General features: G+C 42.7%; 1 protein-coding gene across 1 annotated transcript in view; it reads left to right on the top strand.

The window, feature by feature from the left end:
* The window catches only part of vps9d1 (VPS9 domain containing 1), a 42,594-nt gene extending 32,823 nt beyond the window's left edge, over nt 1-9,771 (top strand). The window contains exons 15-17 of the mRNA XM_034685871.1: nt 84-188; nt 5,052-5,168; nt 7,705-9,771. Coding sequence (XP_034541762.1) covers nt 84-188; nt 5,052-5,163 — 217 coding nt within the window. The 3' untranslated portion in view covers nt 5,164-5,168; nt 7,705-9,771. The remainder of the gene's footprint in view (nt 1-83; nt 189-5,051; nt 5,169-7,704) is intronic.
* The last annotated feature ends 12,226 nt before the right edge of the window (nt 9,772-21,997 follow it).

The following is a 21,997-nucleotide window of genomic DNA, read 5'->3' on the forward strand; positions in this document are numbered from 1 at the left end:
TCTATGTTTCCTTCTTCTCTATTTATTTATTCATGTTTTCCTCTTTACTTAATCCACCTTCTCTCCCTCCTCTCGCCTCACAGCGGAGCAGACGACCTGCTGCCAATCCTGTCCTTTGTGGCGATACGCTGCCAGTGTCCTCAGCTGGTGGCTGAATGTGCTGCTTTGGAGGAGTTCATTCACGAAGGGTGAGTCACCATGATGGAAAAAGATGCTCAATAACCATCTGCTTTGTTTGCACCAAACACTCAGAAATATGTCTGAGTTTAGTTTAGTTTTGAAGAATTGTCCTTCTGCACAGTCACAGAAGTTTGGGGAATGGTCAGCCTCTGAGAGCTTGCATGCCTTCAGTTAACCTGATAGAAACTCCAGTCAACTTTTATATTACTCATCTCTGCACATACTTTGAGGGACTTCAGAGCTTACAGCCTCTTTTTCTTTCCAGTGTAACTTGGAGACATTTTAATGTCAGTAAGGATTCACCTATTTAAATAAAGGACATTGTATATTGGCAGATTGAACCTGTCAGTGTTTTTACTCCTCATTCTGGATCTGACCGTTTATCTCTCAATCAGAATCAAAAATACTTTATTTACCCCGGGGGAAATTCAGTCGTTACAGTTGCTCTTATACTCAATAAGTAAGAATATCAAATAATATTAATAGAAGAAAGTAATTAATCAGATATAAATACAAATACAATGAAAATAATGAAAATAAAAGTATGTACAGAAGACAGAATAAGCTATGTAGAAAATAAATACATTGTTGAAGTCCCCAGAGATCAGGAAGAGGGTACTCTGGTGGTCTGTCTGGAGTCTGGCTATGGCAGCTTTGAGAACGTTGGACGCCGTAGTCGGGTTGGCAGAGGGGGGATGTAAACAGCTACCAGTATGACATGTGAGATCTCCCAGTGTAGATAATATGGTCTGAGGCCCACAGCGCTCTCGGTGATATCCCGGTCTGCCCGGACAGTCTGGAAGCCGTCAATGGAGACGTTGTGGTCGTGAATATCCTGATGCAGCCACGTTTCCGTGAAGCACAACATGCTACATTCCTGAAACTCTGTCTAACTCCTGGCTAGTCCTGTTAGCTCGTCCATCTTATCAGCCAGAGATCTCACGTTGCCCATGATGAGAGAGAAGAGACACGGCTTCTATCTCCTCTCCATAAACCTCTGTCTTCTTATACCAGCTCTCCTCCTCGTAGCTCTATGCCTCCTTTTCCTCTATGTGTCCTAAATCTCCAGAGTTCTGCAGGAACATCCAGCAGCCCGAGCCGATGAGCCGGCCGGCTTCAGTTCAACCAGCTAAAAACAAAAACAAAGCGGGGTTGCCGGGCAACAGTAATGCGAGTAAAAGTTAAAGTTGGTGATTTCATCTTGAAAAACTGTCCACAACTCTCACCAACGGAAGGCCAAAAGAGGTCACAACTTCAACAAACTGCCAGAGAAAAATCTGACAAAGTATGATGAAGAAAGAGAAGAACAATCAGAAAGACGAATGAACGAAGAGGAGCGACTCTAACAGGCTGCATGCACGGTTGGCGCATGCACGGAAGTATATGTATATATCTTTTTCTACATTCTTGTATCCGTCTTCATCTCTTAGTGTCTAAATCTGTACAGCTGAGTCACACTCCTGCTCAGAACACTTTGATGCTGCTGGTCTACAGACACACTGGAGAGCCAGCTTTGACAGTCTGGAAAATCAATCTGCAAAATGAACTGCCTTGACCTTCCAGTCTGTTGGTTTTGTATCCAATGATGGAGTAATGTCCTGTGGAAAGTACCCTCATGGCTGTAGTGGTGGCGGTTGTGTATTGTTCCTCCCAAAGAGGAGCCTGTGGAGACCTGGTGCACAGAGGAGACCCCCAGCAGGAGGCTCTCTGTGCGACACCTTTAGACCGTTAAGTCACATTGAAACCTGCGTTAACCTTAAAACAGGACTGTGTTCACTGAATGAGACCACAGGTTGTTTATCTCTACCTGATAGACAATTTAATAAGAGTCCCTTTTTAAAAATCAATTACTTTATTTATTGTTTTTATTTTTACTTTAAGGCATTCATTATTTTATGATAAGTTAAGTTTGCTGAAGGTTTGCTTCTCGCTCATATTTGGAAATAAAATTCCAGCACACCACGGAGAGCTGGTCTGTTGATTTAGTTTGTTTGTCCAGGTCTGTGTTTATCTGGTTTTAAGCTGAGAAGTATCACACAGAGTTTCATTGTACGATAATAACAATAAAGTCTGAAGTGAAGTAAAGTGAGTGTTAAGTGTAGCTGTAGATTAGTCGTCACTGGAGCAGAGGACAGACTGTCCAGTGTCAGAGCCTCCTCTGTCTCTGTCACTCTCCTCTTCACAGTGAGTCAGTTTGTGGTCAGTTTAAGACTTGGTTTGTAACTTTACTACCCATCGTGCTGCTGCTCCTACAACGCTCTCTGACCAACAAAGCACAAAGGACTCTCTTTTACACACTGACACTATGATTTTCCAATTTAGTGGGCATCCCCAGAACCTAGTGCTCACATGCTGCTCATGCTGCATGAACAGTGTCATGGGGTGATAAGTTACAGCTTTATATATTACATTATATCAGTGTCATATACCCTACCTCACTCTGAAGTTAGACACCATCGTACACTAAGAGAAGCAGTGCATCAGCTCAGGTTTGGAGGGCTGGTTGTATTTGGTTGAGATCCCTGGTGTCATAGCGTGTGAGCCCCGACCACACCCGAGAGGTCGACTGGAGGCAATAAAGACGGTGGGTTTTAATAGCCGGCTGGTTAGATTGGCAGTGGCTGAGGAATTTCAGGATGTTTGGGATTTGGTTTTTCTTCACTTAAAAAGTCCCACTTGATGTTTATGCAGTTCAGTGGGATGGTAGGGTTCAAGTGAGGAGGGGTTGGGGGATGAAACCAAAGGCTGACTGAGGGAGCCAAGAGGCTTTAAATGATCTGTTGAGTCAGCTGTTGGTCAGTGTATTTAATGTCTCAGTATATAACTTTAACACAAACCAATCAGGATGTAAAGCCTGTAGCTGTAAATGAAGAAGGTCAAATGGAACGAGTTGTTTATTTACTTTTTCTACATGATTACAAACAACACTGACGCTTGTTTAGATAACAGATTTCACTTTCCTCTGATCTTTTATTCTCACACTTTGAAACTGAAGTGTTGTTTTTGTTCTCCTCATTTCTGTTTTCCTTTCAGTTACATTTTTTCCCCCAACATTTCATCACATCACTGTAAACAGAGGCTGACTGTTTCAAAACCAGAGCTTGTGTCTTTAAAAGAAAATGTTGACAATGACTAACAGTAGTTAGTTTGGGAACTTGTATTACAATGCACAAACATTAGAAGTGTGTTGTTGTTTTTTACTCTTATTAGAGGATCGGTTCACATGCTCCTAAACCTCTTTCAGGACAAACATTTTATATTACAGCTAGGGTTGGTAGTCACGGAAAACTAGCATGAATTTGAATGTAGCATTTCCTCAGGACTCCGTCTAACCCCTCCCCCCTTCCCCTCGGAGCTCCTCCAAAACGACGCCCCTGCTCACATGCACGAGCGCCGCTGATTCATGACCATATGATGGTGACTGATTCAAAACCGGTCCTCAGCACATCGTTTGTGTTTTACAGTACGTCAACTCATGTCTCACTCAACGGTAAGAAAACACCAAAACATTCTCATAGTGAAAGTTAAAAAGGAGGCGGGCAGAACGGCAGGACGGGATTTGATTGGTTTCATCATTTGGCTCCTGATGGCAGGGATTGGTTGGTGTTTTCCCAGGTTAAGTTTACTTTTATTAAAGAAATGTACCCAGAAGCATTATTAAATATTTCATAAATAATATCCCCTTCTTGGATGACTTCAGGTAATCTGCCACATCAAAGGATAATCATCTTATCTCCTTTCACCATCGCTCCGTCTGTGAGTCCGTCCGTCCGTGCAGCGCAGCGTCCTGGCTGCTGTCGGTCTCGTGTCCGCCTCTCGTTAGTTTAAGGTCAGCCAGAGTTGATTTGTTCTCCAGTCGCCTGAACAAACCTCCTTCCTCATTATTTGTTCCCATCACAAATAAACCCTCCATCCTTCTACCACTCCCCTCTTTCCCGAAGTGTTTGACGCATGAAAGTGTTATTATGGTTGTGAAAGATGAGAAGAAGGTCTGTGTTTTTTTTCTTTAATATGCTGAGCTGTAAGTCACCACTGGAAAATGCTGGTGTGGTCACTTCAGCTCTGTCCCAAAGAATAGCTCCTGTCATCACCTTATTTGACCTCTTACACTTTCCTTTAATAATAATAATAATAATAATAATAATAATAATAATAATAAATAGGATTTGTGTAGCGCTTTTCATAGTACTCAAAGTTGCTTTACAGAAAAATAAATAAATAAATAAAACAGAACAAAGACAGAGGTGGGGAGGGAGTAGAGCTTGGATTTTTTGGAACAGGTAGGTCTTGAGGTTGTTTGTAAACGAGCGTAGAGAGTCAGAGTTGAGGATGTTTGTTTGGAAGGAGAGAGTTCCAGAGAGTTAGGGCAGTGATGGCAAAGGCTCTGTCCCCCAAGGTGTGGTGCTTGATCTTGGTGATAGGGGACAGGAGGTTAGCATCTGATGATCTGAGGCGATGAGATGGGGAGTGGCGTTTGAGGAGGTGGGTCAGGTATGAGGGGGCGAGGTTATTGAGGACTTTGAACAGGATCTTGAAGTGGATTCGATGCTGTATGGGGAGCCAGTGGAGGTGCTGAAGGATGGGTGTGATGTGGGCTCTGGAGCGGGAGTGGGTGAGGTGAGTTCTGGACATGTAGTTTTGGGAGGTCAGTGGAGGGAAGGATGCTGTTTGGTAGCAGAGGAGGAGAGAGGATCTGAGGTGGAAGAAGGATGCTTCAGTGATGCTTCAGTGATGTTTCTGATGCGTGGTTTGAAGGAGAGAGTGGGGTCGACGATGATGCCGAGGTTATGAACTACTGTGGAGGGTGACTGTGTGGTTGTGGTTGCTTTACATTTCTTACTAACTGATGTTCAACTGCTTCTCTTTTACAGCTACTTGATAGGAGAGGAAGGCTACTGTCTGACCTCCATGCAGAGTGCCTTGGCCTACGTGGAGTCCTTGCACACAGGAGGAGCTCACCTTTCTCCCAGTAAACCCACCTGATTCAGGTAAGGGAAGCTTCATTGTCTGACAGACACGTTTAGAGTAAGTTGGGATAGTTTATTGATTCACTTATAAACACAAAGGAGGAACATATGAGCACTGTTAGAAGACGCTCAGTTACAGTGTCAGCTGAACTCTGCTGGATGGCCTCAGAAACACTGTGCCTTTGAAGCTGAACAGGGTCTAATGCTGGTTTTGCTGGAGCCAGCACCTAAGGAGCTTGACATGACATTGCCAACTATCAGGGACAGTTGTTCTGTTCTGTGCCCTGCTTCATGCTCAGCAACAAGCTGATTTCATAACATTAGTGGGACATTAGATCTGTTTATAGTTTTGAAAAAACACTGATATGGATCCAGACTTCCTTTAACTTCTATGTAAGTTAATGAATGAATTCGGTTCAGACGTATCCGCCGCTGTCTTTATAAAGACTGCACACGTGCCTCAGTGAGCTCACTGTGTGTTAGACCTGATCATAGCTCTGACTCAGATGTGAAGCACTGATCCCTCTGAGCGGTTCTGAGGAGAGCTGTGAGAGGATGAGGGATGGATGCAGTGAAGTAGACTGAGACTGATGCTGTACACTGAGGGAGGAGTGTGTCCCTGAATGGCTCGTCTGGTGCCCAAGGTGATGTTTCCTCACAGCTACGAGTGACGGGTCTAATGACACTACATGTTATAAAACGTGACACTCTCAACCGTCATCCTCCAAAACTCCCAGAGACAGAATGATTCCTCCACAGGCAGATCTTCTAATATCTGATGAATGTTTCATTCTGCAGACTGCTGTGCTCCACAGAGCCGGGACTGGACTGAGAGGAGGAAACCTTTCAGTGTTTCTTCCTGGAGGTTTAGTTTGAAATGCTGCCTGTACACTTTTTGCACATTTTCGCACTTTATAGATTTCGGAGTACATGTTATTCTAATAAAGCTTAGATTATTATATGAATGCATCATTAGTGCTGGGCGATATCACAATAAAACATTTCGTATAAGTTGATATCGATAATTATCACGATAAATATCAAATCATTATATCATTTAAATGTAAAGTCAGATTTTTGCTCCAGAATAAAAGTTGAAGACAGTTTGTTAGTTTGTATCTGGATTTAGTTTTCTGATGAACTTCTTGAATCCATCATTTCAGACGGTGCTGACAGGAAGCAGGTCTTTAATGTAAGATGAGATTTTTGTGAATTTTAATTTTTAGATTCTTATTTTTCTCAGGTTGAGGTTATTTCCATAATTTGATTTAAATTTACAACAAATATATATTACACTGTAAACTGTGTATGAGTTTAGTAGAGTATTGTTTTGAGTTGTGCTCTCCCCTTTAAGGTTACTATGAGTTACAGGCAGAGTGATGTTGTTTCCCACAGTGCAGTGAATGCATCAAGTTTATTCAGTGTTCAGTTCTCCTACGGTCGTGGTGGACATTAAACGTGTTCACAGCAGAAGTTGTCTCTGTGTTCTTCCTTTACCTACATCCTGAAAGTATATTTAATGAAGTTAATAATTAACTCCGAGTCGGCACAGTGTCAGACTAACGACTCTGCTTTGTGTTGGTAGCTTTTGAGTTTTCTTCAGTGTCACTGCCGCTAGTCTCAGCTGTGTTTACATTCCACTCCCAACATCTTTAAGCCCCACCCACCTCTCACACTGCGACATGATTGGCTGTTCAATGCCATCTTCTTCTTCTTCTCTAAGATTGGTTGGCAACTAGCATTTAAGACTCCTTAAGGCTGGTTTATACTTCTGCGTTGCCCCTACGCAGCAGTGACTGACGCGGACATTAGCACCACATACTTGTGCGTCGCTGTGTCCGTGTTGTGTAGCAATTCTTCGCCAAAACACTTGAGGGGAGTGCGGTCTCTCTGATAGTCTGGTCACCTGCTTCCGGCCCCGCTACAATCTCTGTTTACTTTTCCACAGAGATTCAGAGCGTGTTATGTTAATCTACAGCTGATACATGTTGCTGTTTATCATACAGACATGATTACATGAAGGATAGAGAGAAGGAGATGAAATACACGGCCGATCTGCAGCCGATGTTTGGGATCCCGGAAGTGCTGTAAATGCAGGAAATAAGAAGCCGCCGAGCGGACCAATCACAGGGCTTGCGGTCCGCGTCAATTCTTCAGATAGTTACATTTTGGAGGAGGTGCACGTCAGCTATGTGTGTAGGCCTCTGCATAGGTATGGGAGCTACATGGAACCCTGGCGTAGGCTACACCGTCGATTTGATGCAGAAGTATAAGTCAGCCTTTAGCGCCCCTCTTTCCAGTGGTTGGGGGGTGTAACTAAGGTTTATATATATCGATTTTTTATCAAACATTTCATCATATTTATACTGAGAAAAATTATATCGCAATAATTAGCGTTATCGAATTATCGCCCAGCACTATGCATCATAGTTGATTTTGTCTCTTCATGTGATTATAAAAACTTAAAATGAAAACCTCTCATATCTCATTTCAACTCATACCAGGAGTGTTATTTTGTCAAAGTGCTCAGAATAATGCGTCATGTTTTCTGTTAAAGGTACTGCAGACACAGACCCTCCTGATGGTTCATCCTGCATCCCCCGCTGTGCTCCAGAGAACCAGCACAGCCTGCAGTGACCTGCAGCGCCCTGCAGGCTGTGCAGATGCATGTTATGAAACACACACTGTGTTCAACACGAGGACTCCCTTTTTTCTGTGCCTATGAGTGGTTTCTAACCGAGTCTGAACCTGCATGGAGCTAAACCAGACTCGACTGGGACTTCATAAAGGTGTGTTTGCAAACAGTGAAGCTTTGCTACGTTAGCTAGCACTGGATTTTGAAGGGATTACTGTGTTTGGTTGATGTTGGAGGGAGCCATTTCAAGTGATGAATATAATACTGCTTACAGAGAAAAACCTGCAATATGTTCCCCTTAGATTAAATATTAAATCTTACCTTGTAGCTTTTTTTGTTTTTCCTCAAAATAACACGCAGCCTCGTTCATCAGACGGTGCATGTGTTCTTTTTTAAAGACTGGTGGCAACATCCATCTGACAACTATTAATGAATGATATTAATGTATGCACTGTTGGTGAGGACGCATTCAGGGCTGATGCTCCCCTGGATGATTGTTTGGAGTTCAGACAGTAGATCTATTTTCAGATGAACCTGCCCACTGGGCAGAGTGGGTTTGTCAGAGGAGTCATCTAAAAGCAGAAACTGCTGTTGGCTAGAGGTCCTGTTGTCAGTCACTGTGTTTGCATGTAACAGCATGTTGGATAACTTTTCAGTGATTCTACTTTATCCTAATACTGACTGTAAGGAGAATGAACACTACTGCACTTTGTTTGTTGATCCCCTCTCCATGTGAGCGTCTTGTGTTGCTCATGATCAGTCTGCAGGAGAAGCCACAGAGACTGAAGGTAGACGTGAGCGTGATTTGATTTGTTGAGTTGTTTCCTGCTTAAAAAGGGTTTTATTGTTTACGTTTGTGCGTACACGTTTGTGTTTACCTTAAATGTGTTTCTAATCAAAGCTCAAAATCAACTAAAGGAGAGCTTCAGATGATTTTTTTTACAACCTAGTTTTTTAGTTTTCATCCTCTCCCCGATGTTTCTCTTGATGTCTTTTTATTTCTCTAAAGTTAAAAAACGATAGAATAGAGTTCAGAAAGTGATCAAGTGTTAGACTTTTATGCACTTAGAGAACTCAAGGTGCACGGTATGAAAGGGATCGTTTCATGAAGACATGACTGGACAGAGTTTTGGGTGTTTTCTATGGTTTTAAATGCATGAAGACGCCACAGTTTGTGTTTACGTTAAAGGGTCCGATGTTACAATTCATTTCTCCAGACATGTTTAAATAGTGACCATCCTCTTAATCATACAGAGGTTTTTTAAAGTCTTAAGTGTGTTCATCCTATCCAGGCAGAGATTTATCTCTTACTCTACTCCTGTGTACAGATGATCTCCTACATCTCAGAGCATGTTGTTTTACTCCTGTGTGTGTCCAGTGTGTGTGATCGCCGTGAGGGAACTGAAACCTCCAATTACATGAGCTGGCAGGGAAGTTTTTAAACTTCTTCCTATGAAATATCAAACTGGATGACCAGCAGTGGTTGAATTATAGCCAATGAAAGATGCTTAACGTTAGTGTGATTTCTGTTTTGTGATGCACCCACAGCAGGCGTACCTCCAGTGTCACTCATAGACTGAAACTAGATTTTTAAAGCATACCTTTTATTTTGTTTTCTTGCTTGAAGTGTCTACGTGATCTTTAGTTTTGTTTCAAGGGGTCCAGATGATGTGAAAAGATGTCTTAAGAACTGTTTGAATCTGTAACTGCTAACCATAATTTATGACGATACCAAAAACAGCTGACTGTGTATGAAATAGATAGTTATGTAATTACACTGAAAATGGCAGAATGCTGTGATATTTTGCAACGTGTATAAAGTGACTACATTTATGTAAATAACTCATTGTACTTTTATTTTGACAGCTATATTTGAATGTTATTAAACTATTTTACTGTGAAAGGATGGAAATGTTAAAATGAAAAGAATGAATGTGTTTAACAGGCCGCTCAATAAAGAGAACAGAGTTATGTTTCAATCTCTTGAGACGTGTGTTTGGGTCTGACTCTTCATCTGATCTAATGTGTGGCCTGTTTTGTGAAGGAAGTTCAGCATACTGAGGACAGGAGCAGGGTTTTCGGTTCCTAGGGATGCTTGCCCGTTCAGAGGTCTTACCTCATGGGCTGCATTTATTGATTTACATCCCATATTATTCCATTAGAGTCGGGATGCTGTGTAAAATGCAGATAAAAACAGGTTTTGATGGATTAAAATCCCCCCCCCCCAATCATCAATTCTTTTAATCAATCAATCTTTATTTATAAAGCACCAAATCCCAACAAATGTTCTCCTCAGACTCTTTCCAAACAGAGCAGGTCTAGACCGTACTCTGTGTTCTATTCTTAACAAAGACCCAACATCAAGACAGGATAAGATCCAGTCCCATCTTACAGACAGGACTCAGTCTGATCTCATCTTAATCCACCATGAGCAGAGCACTTTGCAGCATTTAGCAAGTTACAGTGGCAAGGACAAACTTCCTTTAACAGGCAAAAACCTCCAGCAGGACCAGACTCATGTTAGACACACATCTGCTGAGACCATGTTGGAGAGAGGGATAGAGGGAGATGAAGAGAGAGAGAGATGATAGTGGTTGAAGCAGCTGGAGTCTGGAACGCCAACAGCAGCAGAAATCCAGACGAACCTACGAGACAAGGGAGCTCAGGGACTCCAGAAAGGTCTATGGTTAGTAACTTTAATGGGACAGGGAGAGTTAAAGTAAGAGACATGCAGACAGAGGAGAGAGAGGGAAAGACAGGATCCCAGTGTGGCAGTCTAAGCCTATAGCAGCAGAAAATTTGAAGCCTACTCTTAAAAGTTTGAAGCCATAGTCTGCCTCCTGGACCCTGGCTGGTAGAGGATTCCAAAGGAGAGGTACCTGATAACTGAAGGATCTACCTCCCATACTACTTTAAGAGACTTTAGGTAGGACAACTCTCTGTAAACATTGGTGAACCCAGGAAACCAGTTTCTGGAGATGGAAAGAAAATGTCCCGTTCTTGTTTTAAAGAGGATTTCTGCTGCTCAACAGTTCAGAGTCTCATTTGTCTTATTTTTGTATCATGAGGCTCCAAATGTTTCAACGGGTGATGAGTCAGGACACCTGGACACCTCTACTACAGAGCCATGCTGTTGTAATATGTGCAGAATGTGGTTTGGTGTTGTCTTGCTGAAATATGTAAGGTCTTCCTGAAGATGTCGTCGTCTGGATGGCAGCATATGTTGCTCCTAAACCTGTATATATTGTTCAGCATTAATGGAGCCTTCACAGATGTGTAATCTACCCATTTCATGGACTCTTATGATCCCCATACCATCAGGGATGCTGGCTTTGAACTGTGAGCTGATATCAAGCTGGGTGATACCTCTCCTCTTTAGAGCGGAGGACACAGCGTCCATGATTTCTTTAAAGAATGTCAAGTCATGATTTGTAAGAGCATTGAAAAGTTTTCCGCTTTGCCTCAGTCCATCTTAAATGGGCCAAAAGAAATCACTGGCATTTCTGGATGCAATGCTGGGACTGCATCTCTGTGACCCTTGAGTTTTTGTGACAGCTATGGTTGAGGTAAGGGTCACAGTCAGACACTAAAAATCATTAAGTTAGACTCTCAAAATGATCTCATTGGTGATCTGATGCACTTTGTGAATCGCCACTCCAGGGATGCGTCCCTCAATCTGCAGCCTCCAGCATAGCAACATTTTATTCTATGTTAACTGTAGTTTGAGTCATCTTTTGGTCTCAACATACAGAATTTGCAAAACACAGGGCTCAATAGCTTTTATAGGAACACAAGAGAAAATAAAGATTTTTACAGGCACTTCAAGTGAAGTCGTTTAGAGAAAAGTTTCAAAGTAGAAGAAAATGTGGGACCGTTTTTCTTTCCCACCAAATAAAGGGCAGTACCAAACAAGTTTCAAGTAACACAAACAGAAACCCGTCCCTGCCTCCTGACTCCGAATACTAACAGCAACTGAAGTGACGTGTTTTTTATTTGGCTGTCAGTTGGTAGGATGTCTGTTTGGGGACGATGTCTGCATGAGTCGAGAGGCTGTGATGGGCACATGGATAAATAGCAGCAGAGGAAAAAACAACATGCCACTATGAATCAGTCAGAACACCACCAGAAGCCACAGCACCACCCATCATGTCACCCTCCTCCTACTCTTCTTCTCTCACTCCTTATCTCCATGAATGTTCTTTTTTTGCCCTTTTTGTGCCTTTCTAGTTCACTTACCTTGTCATCCTCACAGCTGCAGTTTGAGAGTTTCTTGGGTCTTCTAGAGGTCAGCTGGATCATTTCCTGCTGTTTCAGACTTTAACAACCAGCAGACATTACAGTTTTAATCATGTCTGATGTAAGTTTAAGAACAGTTAGCTGGAAAGGTCTCATTCAAATCCTCAGCTTCAATATTAAACCCCAACATAACATAATCTTGATTTTACCGCTAAAAGAAATTCTCCTCTTCTTCTAGGAATCGGTTAGGGCTCTACATCGTGCCAAAGCAGTGATTGGTTTCAGGATCAATGAAATGGTTGTACATTTTTGAATTCCTGCAGACACTAAGAGCATGACCACTCCCATACCTGTAAGTGATGGGAACCTTCCTCACTTGTTTCAAGCCTTAATGCTAAGCTTAAATAACAGTCAGCTGTATGTTTCATATACCTACAGTTGCCACAGGATTTTCCAATCGGAGGAACAAATCCGTATTTGGAAGTAAAAATTCCCAAATTACCCTCAAAAGAAAAATCAGATACAACGAAAGGTTCTGCAGAAATAAAGCCAGCTCTAAACCTGTTAACTGAGCTGTGAACATGCTACACTCAGTAACTGTAGTTACTTTAGCAAAGCTTTCTGTCCACCAGAGAATATTTCTTCATGAAATGTGATCCTGTTCATAAAAGATCACAGACTGAAGAAAAAAGTTGTGAGTTTGGTCTGTAAAAGTGGGCCCCGCATAATGTGATTTAATTATCTATAACATCAATGTCTACCTCTTTCTCATTGTAGCATCCCCAGCTTGAAAGACGGTTGAACTGTATTTTATGAAATCTCTATTTTCCTGACAGCTGTGTCGTTATTTCACATACACGTATACAGTATAACCCATTACCTATAAACCAAAATCCAACTATAATATCTAACAATGACACATAAGACAAGTTACAAGCATTTAAATACTGTAATAATTTAGCGTTAATCAAGTTGAATAATTTCTTAAAACAATACAAACATTAACTGATAAAAAACAACAGTAAAAATAAACAAACCCAATGTTCATCCAAGAATGCAAATAATCCAACATATCAGGAAATACAGAACTGAAGGCCTTATATACAGAAAAGTAAAAAAAAATAACCATCAAATACAAACAAACTTCTTACCATGAACAGCGTCTGTACCTACTAAAAAGCAATTTTTAACATCTGGTTATTCGGCAGGTAAGCAGCAAATCTGCCTTCAGATTAAAAGCCCACAATAAACGTCTAAAACAACCAACACAACAGAGATAGAAAACTGATCCATGTGTTTGGGACAGGACAGGAAAAATACAGAAAAGGGGCAGACATGTTTATAGATGTCTAACCTCTCAAGCAGGGGTTCCCAAAGTGTGGGCCGGGACCCCCTGGGGGGTTTGTGAGTTGTCTTCCAGAATATATATATATTTTTAACAAGAATATAAAATGGTAAATTTAACAAAAGCATCATTAGCAGCAGGTTCATTCACAACAGCGCTGGAAACACAGCCACATGTGAATGCAGCTAGGCTGTTTTCCTGCAGACCAGCTAAATTAAGCAACACTGAATCACTTTGAGGGACAGTGGGGGTCGTGACTCATTGGCACCTATATTTTTGGGGTCTTTGGCCGAAAAGTTTGGGAACCCCTGCTCTAAAGGGTCATTTACACTTTTTCACCTGGAAGAAACAAGGTCATTAGTGCCTCCTCCATGCCTTGTACACTTCTGCAGCGATGACTAGATGTGGAGGATTTTTCTGAAGCATTTTTAGTTCAGAGTTGATGCATTTTTGTCTTTGCATTGTTTGTTTGTTTGTTTGTATTTGCCTGATATGTTTTCTTCTGTTTTCTTTACCTTTTTCATTTCATTTGGATTGGGGCTGAAAGTTGGTGCAAAATAAAAGGCATCTACTACATATATTTATCTCTGTTCTGCCCAAAGAAAGCTAATGAAAAAAGACTTCAGACCCCCGTGTTCTCTGATAACTACAGCAGCAGTTTGTCTTTGTTTTACTGGTGAAGGAGGGGGTCTGATGGAGCGTGTCAGAGACTTAACTACATGTGTGTTTACGAGTGTGTTTAGCCTCAGTGTCAGTGATTGTGTGTCCTGTTAGCGGGATGGGACACACCCTGCTGGAGATAGCGTGACTTGAGAGTTCTGCCTCTGCTTCCCTGACCTCAAAGCTGGCTGCTGATATGACACCAGCCTCTGGAGGATGAAGGCCTATATCAATAGTTTCCAAAGCTGTTACGAATGAGACGCAGCACATATGGGCCGATCATCCACTTGTTCACTTTTTCCACAAAGCTATGACTCCAAGTGACTCTCCAGATCAGGGAGAAGTCAAATCTCACTTTGGACCACCAACACACACTCACACAAACAAATATACACACTCTCCTAGCTGCATGTCTGCCCTGCCCTGGAGCTAAAATACTGCCTGTCAGTCAGCCTGTGGTGTCTCCTGGCAAGTCAATATGCGATTTGTTGGTTTTTCAGTAACTGAATGCTTTAACACAGCTCTGGTCCCTGTGCTCTCTCACGAAAGGCTCAGCTACACTGCCAAGATCACAACTTGTTTTTCATTCCTGTTAAACATTTTAATCCCTCTCGTCTCGGCCACTCCAGTTTTTAATCAAAAGCAGAGGATGGTTTTGACACCCATCTCTCCACTGTTGAAACACTCTTCCTCCCTTGTCGCTATCATCCCGCGTTCTCATCAGGCACAGACGAGGGCCAAACCATCAGCCGATGACTTCATCTGTTTCCACCAACGATGCATTAAGTAGCTCATCAAAATAAACATATTTAGTCTGAATGAAGTCTGTGCAATCTATTAACCAGGTTAATGAAATCCCTGCTGCTGCAGACATCTACTTTCATCCTGCGTATCCTGCTATCCTATATGAAATATGGGATCAAGCCAAAGTAAATCACACATTCCTGGTTGTCTCACCCAAAGACTCAAGCGTCATCATGTTTTATTTGGTCCTCGATTGGTAGACTAAACCTTATAATGCGTCACTCCCATCTTAACAAGACTTTAAAGTGCACATGCTCTGTGAGGCTTTCCTTTGAGCTCAGCAGTGCTTTGAGCTAATCTAACCTCTGATGTCTGTGAAGGTTCTCAGTCAGCTGGATCAGGGTAATTCAAAGCTTGATCCAGAAGACATAGTCCAGTTGCCGTTATGCATCGAGCTTTAAATGTCTGTGATATGCTCACAATGACTTATTCAGCATGTCACCGTCTTGGACAATAAGCACTCAACATGTGGTCTGCTGAGGCTTATCAGGAAGACATTACTTTTACATGGTTTGTTGCATCTGTCATTTTTGACCTTACGTTATATAACAGGCCAAAAGATCAAAGGTTAAAGTTAATGTAGCACATTTCATGACTTTGCTTGAAGACATAAAATGAAAGCCTCCTGATGGAGGTTGAAAGCAACCACTATACAATGTTAGCCTTAGAGCAGTGCTAACAATTGTCTTAGCCCTGTTCCTTGGCCATGACAACATATAGCAGGAGCAGTGGTATACTGAGGAGGGGTGCCCTCATGTCAGAAAGAAATCACACTAACGTGCCCTCTCGGATTAGATAATACATTAAAAATTGCCATCTCTGGTGCCCTTTCATTGAATCCATGGAAAAAGTGTCCTCTGGATGCCCCTCAAATGTAAAACAAATGTTTTTTAAATTGCCCTCTGGATGTACTTCTATTGAACTCAATCTTGAAAAATACTCCTTGATGCCAACAGTCAAGAAATTGTTAAAAAGTGCCCTCTTTTTTCCTCTTCATTTGATTGCATGCACAAAAGAGCCCTTTAGATGCCCCTCCAGTAAATTAAAGCTAGGGTTGGTAGTCGCTTTATTTGAATGTAGCATTTCCTCAGGACTCCGTCTAACCCCTCCCCCCCTCCCCTCGGAGCTCCTAAACGACGCCCCGCTCACATGCATGAGCGCCGCTGATTCACGACCATATGATGATGACTGATTCAAAACCGGTCCTCAGCACATGGTTTGTGTTTTGCACTGCGTCAACTCATGTCTCACTCAGTGGTAAGAAAACACCAAAACATTCTCATAGTGAAAGTTAAAAACACAAACAAACTTGAAATGTACGCTTTGCAGGAGGCGGGCAGAACGGCAGGACGGGATTTGATTGGTTTCATCATTTCGCTCCTGATGGCAGGGATTGGTTGGTTAGAGAGAGGGAGAGAGAGAGAGAGAGAGAGAGAGAGAGAGAGATGCTGCAGGAAGTTTGTTTTATATCAGGTGAGGAGCATTGGGAACAGCTGCTCCAAATCTGAGAAGGTGTGACCGATCAGCACTCCTGGAAACTCAGACCACCAGACTATAAACACACAACCAGAGGCCGTCACACAGAAGACATGTCACCTTTAAAAGAAAAAGATTAGTGTCATGGTTAAAGAAAAGATTTCACTGGAGCAAACATGTTCACCTCATGGAGGCTGTTAAAGAAAACATGAAAAAATGTGTTTACATGAGAAGGAGCTGAGGTTGCTTTTCAGCCCGTACTCTTTGTAAGGAACCAACCGAACAAGCACAGAGGCTTGGCTATCAACAGCTACTGACTCCAACACAAACACTGAGGTGAGTGTGAGTGTACACTTTATTTGGAATTTTTTCAGCACTTTATCCAACAGCAAAAAACCTATTCCTTTTTGCATTACTGTCGCACGCTACACATACAAGTCCTTGTGCCTGCTGACCGGCTTCCCCTGTGGCTAACACACTTAACACTGACATGAACCCCTACTTCAAAAACACTGGACTGTTCCTTTAAAGTCCAAAAATGTAAGCCTCATAATCAGTGGTGGACAGTAACTGAGTAAATGTACTTGAGTACTGTACTTAAGTACATTTTTTGAGTATCTGTACTTTCCTTGAGTATTATTCTTTGGGGGATACTTATTACTTTGACTCCACTACATTCAGAAGACAGTTATTGTACTTTTACTCCACTACATTTCTATCAGTGCTCTAGTTACTCACTACTTTATCTTTGAAGTCATCTCATGAATGTCCTTCTCTTTTCTGAAATCTGATCCTAAGACAGTAAACTGTGTTTGTGTAGTTCTGTTTGTCTCAGTAGTTTAGTCGTACCTGTATGTTGTGCGTCTCCACGGTTGAACGTGGAGCAAACACAGAGCAGATTTCACTCAGATCAGACAGTTCATGTAGAGGTGGTAATCCATCCATCCATCCATCTTCTTCCGGGTCGCGGGGGCAGCAGTCTCAGCAGTCTCAGCAGGGAAGCCCAGACACTCCTCTCCCCGGCCACTTCCACCAGCTCTTCTGGGAGGATACCGAGGCGCTCCCAGGCCAGCTGAGAGACATAGTCTCGCCAGCGTGTCCTGGGCCTTCCCCGTGGCCTCCTCCCAGTCGTACATGCCCGAAACACCTCCCCAGGGAGACGCCCGGGAGGCATCCTAACCAGATGCCCGAACCACCTCATCTGGCTCCTCTCGATCCGGAGGAGCAGCGGCTCTACTTTGAGCCTCTCCCGGATGTCTGAGCTCCTGACCCTATCTCTAAGGCTGAGCCCAGCCACCCTGCGGAGAAAGCTCATTTCGGCCGCTTGTATTCGCGATCTCGTTCTTTCGGACACTACCCACAGCTCGTGACCACAGGTGAGGGTCGGAACGTAGATTGCCCGGTAAATTGAGAGCTTTGCCTTCTGGCTCAGCTCTCTCTTCACCACGACAGACCAGTACAACACCCGCATCACTGTAGACGCCGCCCCGATCCGTCTGTCAATCTCCCGCTCCCTTTTCCCCTCACTCGTGAACAAGACCCCGAGATACTTGAACTCCTCCGCCTGGGGCAAAGACTCCCCTCCGACCCGGAGAGGGCAGGCCACCCTTTTCCGACTGAGCACCATGGCCTCAGACTTGGAGGTGCTGATCCCCATCCCTGCTGCTTCACACTCAGCTGCAAACCGTCCCAGTGTGAGCCAGAGGTCACCGCTCGATGGAGCCAATAGGACGACATCATCTGCAAAGAGCAGAGACGGAATCCCAGAGGTGGTAATGATGGCTAGAATTCTCCACCTGAGCACCCATGTTCATATCTTCAGCCTGTGTTAGAGGTTTTTGAAATGATAAATGATACGTGTTGTTTGAAATGTTCTCCCTGTTTCCCACTCTGCCCAAACATACAAACATTCACTGTCCAACCTGAGAAAGTGTGTTGAGCTACGTAACGTTTGTTTCATTCCAGATGAACATTTCAATCTAAGGTGTCTGTGCTTGGAGTAACTTAGTGTCTGATTTTATTCTATAGTATAGTTTTTAGAGATTTCAAGTAATGGTTTCTAAATAAACATGATGGAACAGAATGTACTTCTATGTATTCTTTACTGCACTTTACTACTTTACTTTGTGAAAATACAACCTTTAGAGATTTTTTATGAAGTACTTTGAATACTTCAGTATTTTTAAAAGCAAGTACTCCAGGACTTTAACTCAAGTCATAATTTGACAGAGCAACTTTCACTTGTATTGGAGTAATGTTTGACATGGAGAATCTATACTTTGACTTAAGTAATGAAGCTTTGTACTTTGTCCACCACTGCTCATAAGACATTTCATCTAAAAACAGAACTTATGGACATCATATTTGGGCTCAAAAAAGACATTTCCAATAAAACATAAACATGAGTGCATCATGTCGTAGCAGTTTATTTTCTTTGCCTGATGAATATCTGTTTAGATTTTATAATAATGCAACGTGAAGCTGTTAAAACATTTCACCCAAATACAGTTAAAGAATTGAAGCCCACATTAATCTCAGACCTACATATTTTTCTTTTCTTCCTCTCCGGTCTGACATCAAAGTTATTTTTCCCGTTTTCTCTGATGTGATCCGATCAGTCCCTATCCTTTCTGACTGATCCTCTGTCTACTGAGACCGGTTCAGGAGGCCGAGGCCCCTCGCTCTGTCTTAAACAAAAGACAGTTTTCTTTTCCTATTAGACTGAGAGGAGTCAACATCAGAGGGTGAAATAGTTGTTTGTGTGGGTGTGTTTGACCTTTCAGTCTTTCTTAGGGGGAGATAAAGACGGGGTTGAGCAGAGGGGATGAAGAGGAAGAAAAAGTGGGGCCCGATGTGTCCCTCTTTTGCAGTTCAATTATGTTTTGGCCTAATTGAGCCATCAGTCCATTAGTTCAAGCAAAAAATCTGACTGACTACCCCCATGCATAATCTTTCCTATCCCAGCCTGTCCCCAAAGACTGATACAGCACGTATGCATTAACAAGACAGCATGCACGACAACAATGGCCCCTCTGATCAGCAGCCGGCTCTGACCTCCAAACCTCTGTTCCGTTTATCTAAGGGAGGTGCTGCCCCACATATAGAGGCCTATAAGGGGTTGTGACATGCTGGTGAACCAAACAACCAGTCACGCTATTGGGGTGACGAGTGTCAACCTGATGACCTGTTTATTTGTTTTTAATTCATTAACTTAACTTCATTAACACTTTGCCTTCCCCTCGACTCTGATACATATTTTCAGGATGAAACCACAGTCAGCACTTAGATGCATGATGCAGTGCAGGATCTGGTTAGATGCTGCATGTTGAAGCTTTAACTTTACGTCTCTAAACTCTGTATAGAGGCTCAAAAGACAAAGCCTTTGTGTAGTCAGTCATTTTCAGATACGATGATTCCTCATGCCATGCCAAATCAGTGAGTGTTAATATTCAGTGCCACAGTCAGCATCTGTGAGGGGTCAATAAACTCAAATTGGGATGCTTATAGTATTATCTAATAGTATCTGAAACTCCAGTCCCCACACTGTTTAACCTGCAGAGGCTGACAGACGTAGAGACACTCCACCTTTTTGGAACACTTGTTTAGCCGTCCTACGGGGAGGGAGTATTCATCAAAGATTTTTATTTAAGTATACCCAGCCAGTATGCTGCAGCACCATGCAGATCAGATTGTGTAATAAACTCTGAAATACCTAATAGCTCCCTTTCTTGCCAATATTGAATTTATGGTATTTATACCTGTTACATTTTGTGCTAATTTGAGAATGCAGAGATCTGCTGAGCCTCAGATATCTTGGAGAGTCTCGGGAGGCAGAGTTGTGCAGCCATCAGAAGCTGTAATGCCAGACTTTCAGTTCTGACAATTGGATCAGGTGTGAAGACGTTTCTCATCAGCTCTGCTGGGGTACACATCACACAAATTTGCTAATTTCCTGCATACTAAGACCTTTAAATGGTAGGAATAGGAGAAATGTCTTCTGTTACATCAAATCATTTATTCTGAGGTGAATTCATACAAAATAGTATGGAAGGTAGAGCCTTCAGTTATCAGCACCTCTCCTTTGGAATCATCTACCAGTCAGGTTCCAGGAGGCAGACTATGGCTTCAAACTTTTTCTTTTTGATAAAGCTTATAGTTAGAGCTGGATCAGGCTTGGACCAGCTCTTAGTTATGCTGCTATAGGCTTAGACTGGCACACTGGGATCCTGTCTTTCCCTCTCTCTCCTCTGTCTGCATGTCTCTTACTTTAACTCTTCCTGTCCCATTAAAGTTACTAACCATAGACCTTTCTGGAGTCCCTGAGCTCCCTTGTCTCATAGGTTCCTCTGGATCTCTGCTGCTGTGGACGTGCCAGACTCCAGCTGCTACAACTACTACTATCCGTCTCACCACTATTATCTCTCTCTCTCTTCATCTCCCTCTATCCCTCTCTCCAACATGGTCTCAGTAGATGTATGTCTAACATGAGTCTGGTCCTGCTGGAGGTTTCTGCCTGTTAAAGGAAGTTTGTCCTTGCCACTGTAACTTGCTAAATGCTGCAAAGTGCTCTGCTCATGGTGGATTAAGATGAGATCAGACTGAGTCCTGTCTGTAAGATGGGACTGGATCTTATCCTGTCTTGATGTTGGGTCTTTGTTAATAATAGAACATAGAGTACGGTCTAGACCTGCTCTGTTTGGAAAGAGTCTGAGGATAACGTTTGTTGGGATTTGTCGCTTTATGAATAAAGATTGATTGATTGATTGATTGATTGATTGATTGATTGATTGATTGATTGATTGATTGATTGATTGATTGATTGATTGAAAAAAATGGAAGCAGATTTGGATCACTCATGGATATGCATTGCAAAAGCATGTCTGCAGCCTTTATTCCACTGCAACCCTTTTACAAAACTCCGTCGTTAAGTCGACTTTGTACTCTTAGTCTTAGTCTGTAACATGTAGTGATGCCATTTTTTCTGTGGCACACGTCTGTTCCCCTGAAGCTGGCTCAGAGGCAGAATGACTCTGACCCTCCGTGATGGCAAAGCGTCATAGTCCTGTCTTGAACAGTGTTAAAAAGCCTTGTATTGAGATTCTCCCGGTGTCAGACCTCATAAAGCATGTATCCAGACTTTTTACAAATCTGCATCATGATGTGGTTTGTGCATTTTTATTACTTAAAGTCACAGCAAACTCTGAATCTGGGGACTTCATATTTCTTGCACGGGCCAGATCGCAGCCAAGACGCTTATTGGTGGGACCAAGTTGTGTGCCGGCGTCTTAGGTAGACACAGGGGTGCTTCAGAGTAGAGATGAGATCACTGTGAGTGAGTGTGTGGTGTGTGTGTGTGTGTGTGTGTGTGTGTGTGTGTGTGTGTGTGTGTGTTTGTGTGTGTGTGTGTGTGTGTGTGTGTGTGTGTGTGTGTGTGTGTGTGTGTGTGTGTGTGTGTGTGCTTCCACTCTGGTGCTTCTGCAGCTCTGTAACACATTATGAGATGACACACTGCGGCACTAATATTACGCTTGGATCGATATGAAAGTATGAAAGTGTGATGATGGTGAGGCTTCGACACGGTGCTGTTGGTTCACAGTGAGTTCAGCTCTGCAGGAACATGCAGGGACAAGTCTGCGACTACGATGAAGAACAAATCTGCTTGACTTTACTTTTAAACAACCCTGACACAAAAGG

This window comes from Notolabrus celidotus, chromosome 6, assembly GCF_009762535.1.
Source record: "Notolabrus celidotus isolate fNotCel1 chromosome 6, fNotCel1.pri, whole genome shotgun sequence".
In the NCBI taxonomy this organism is placed as follows: Eukaryota; Metazoa; Chordata; class Actinopteri; order Labriformes; family Labridae; genus Notolabrus; species Notolabrus celidotus.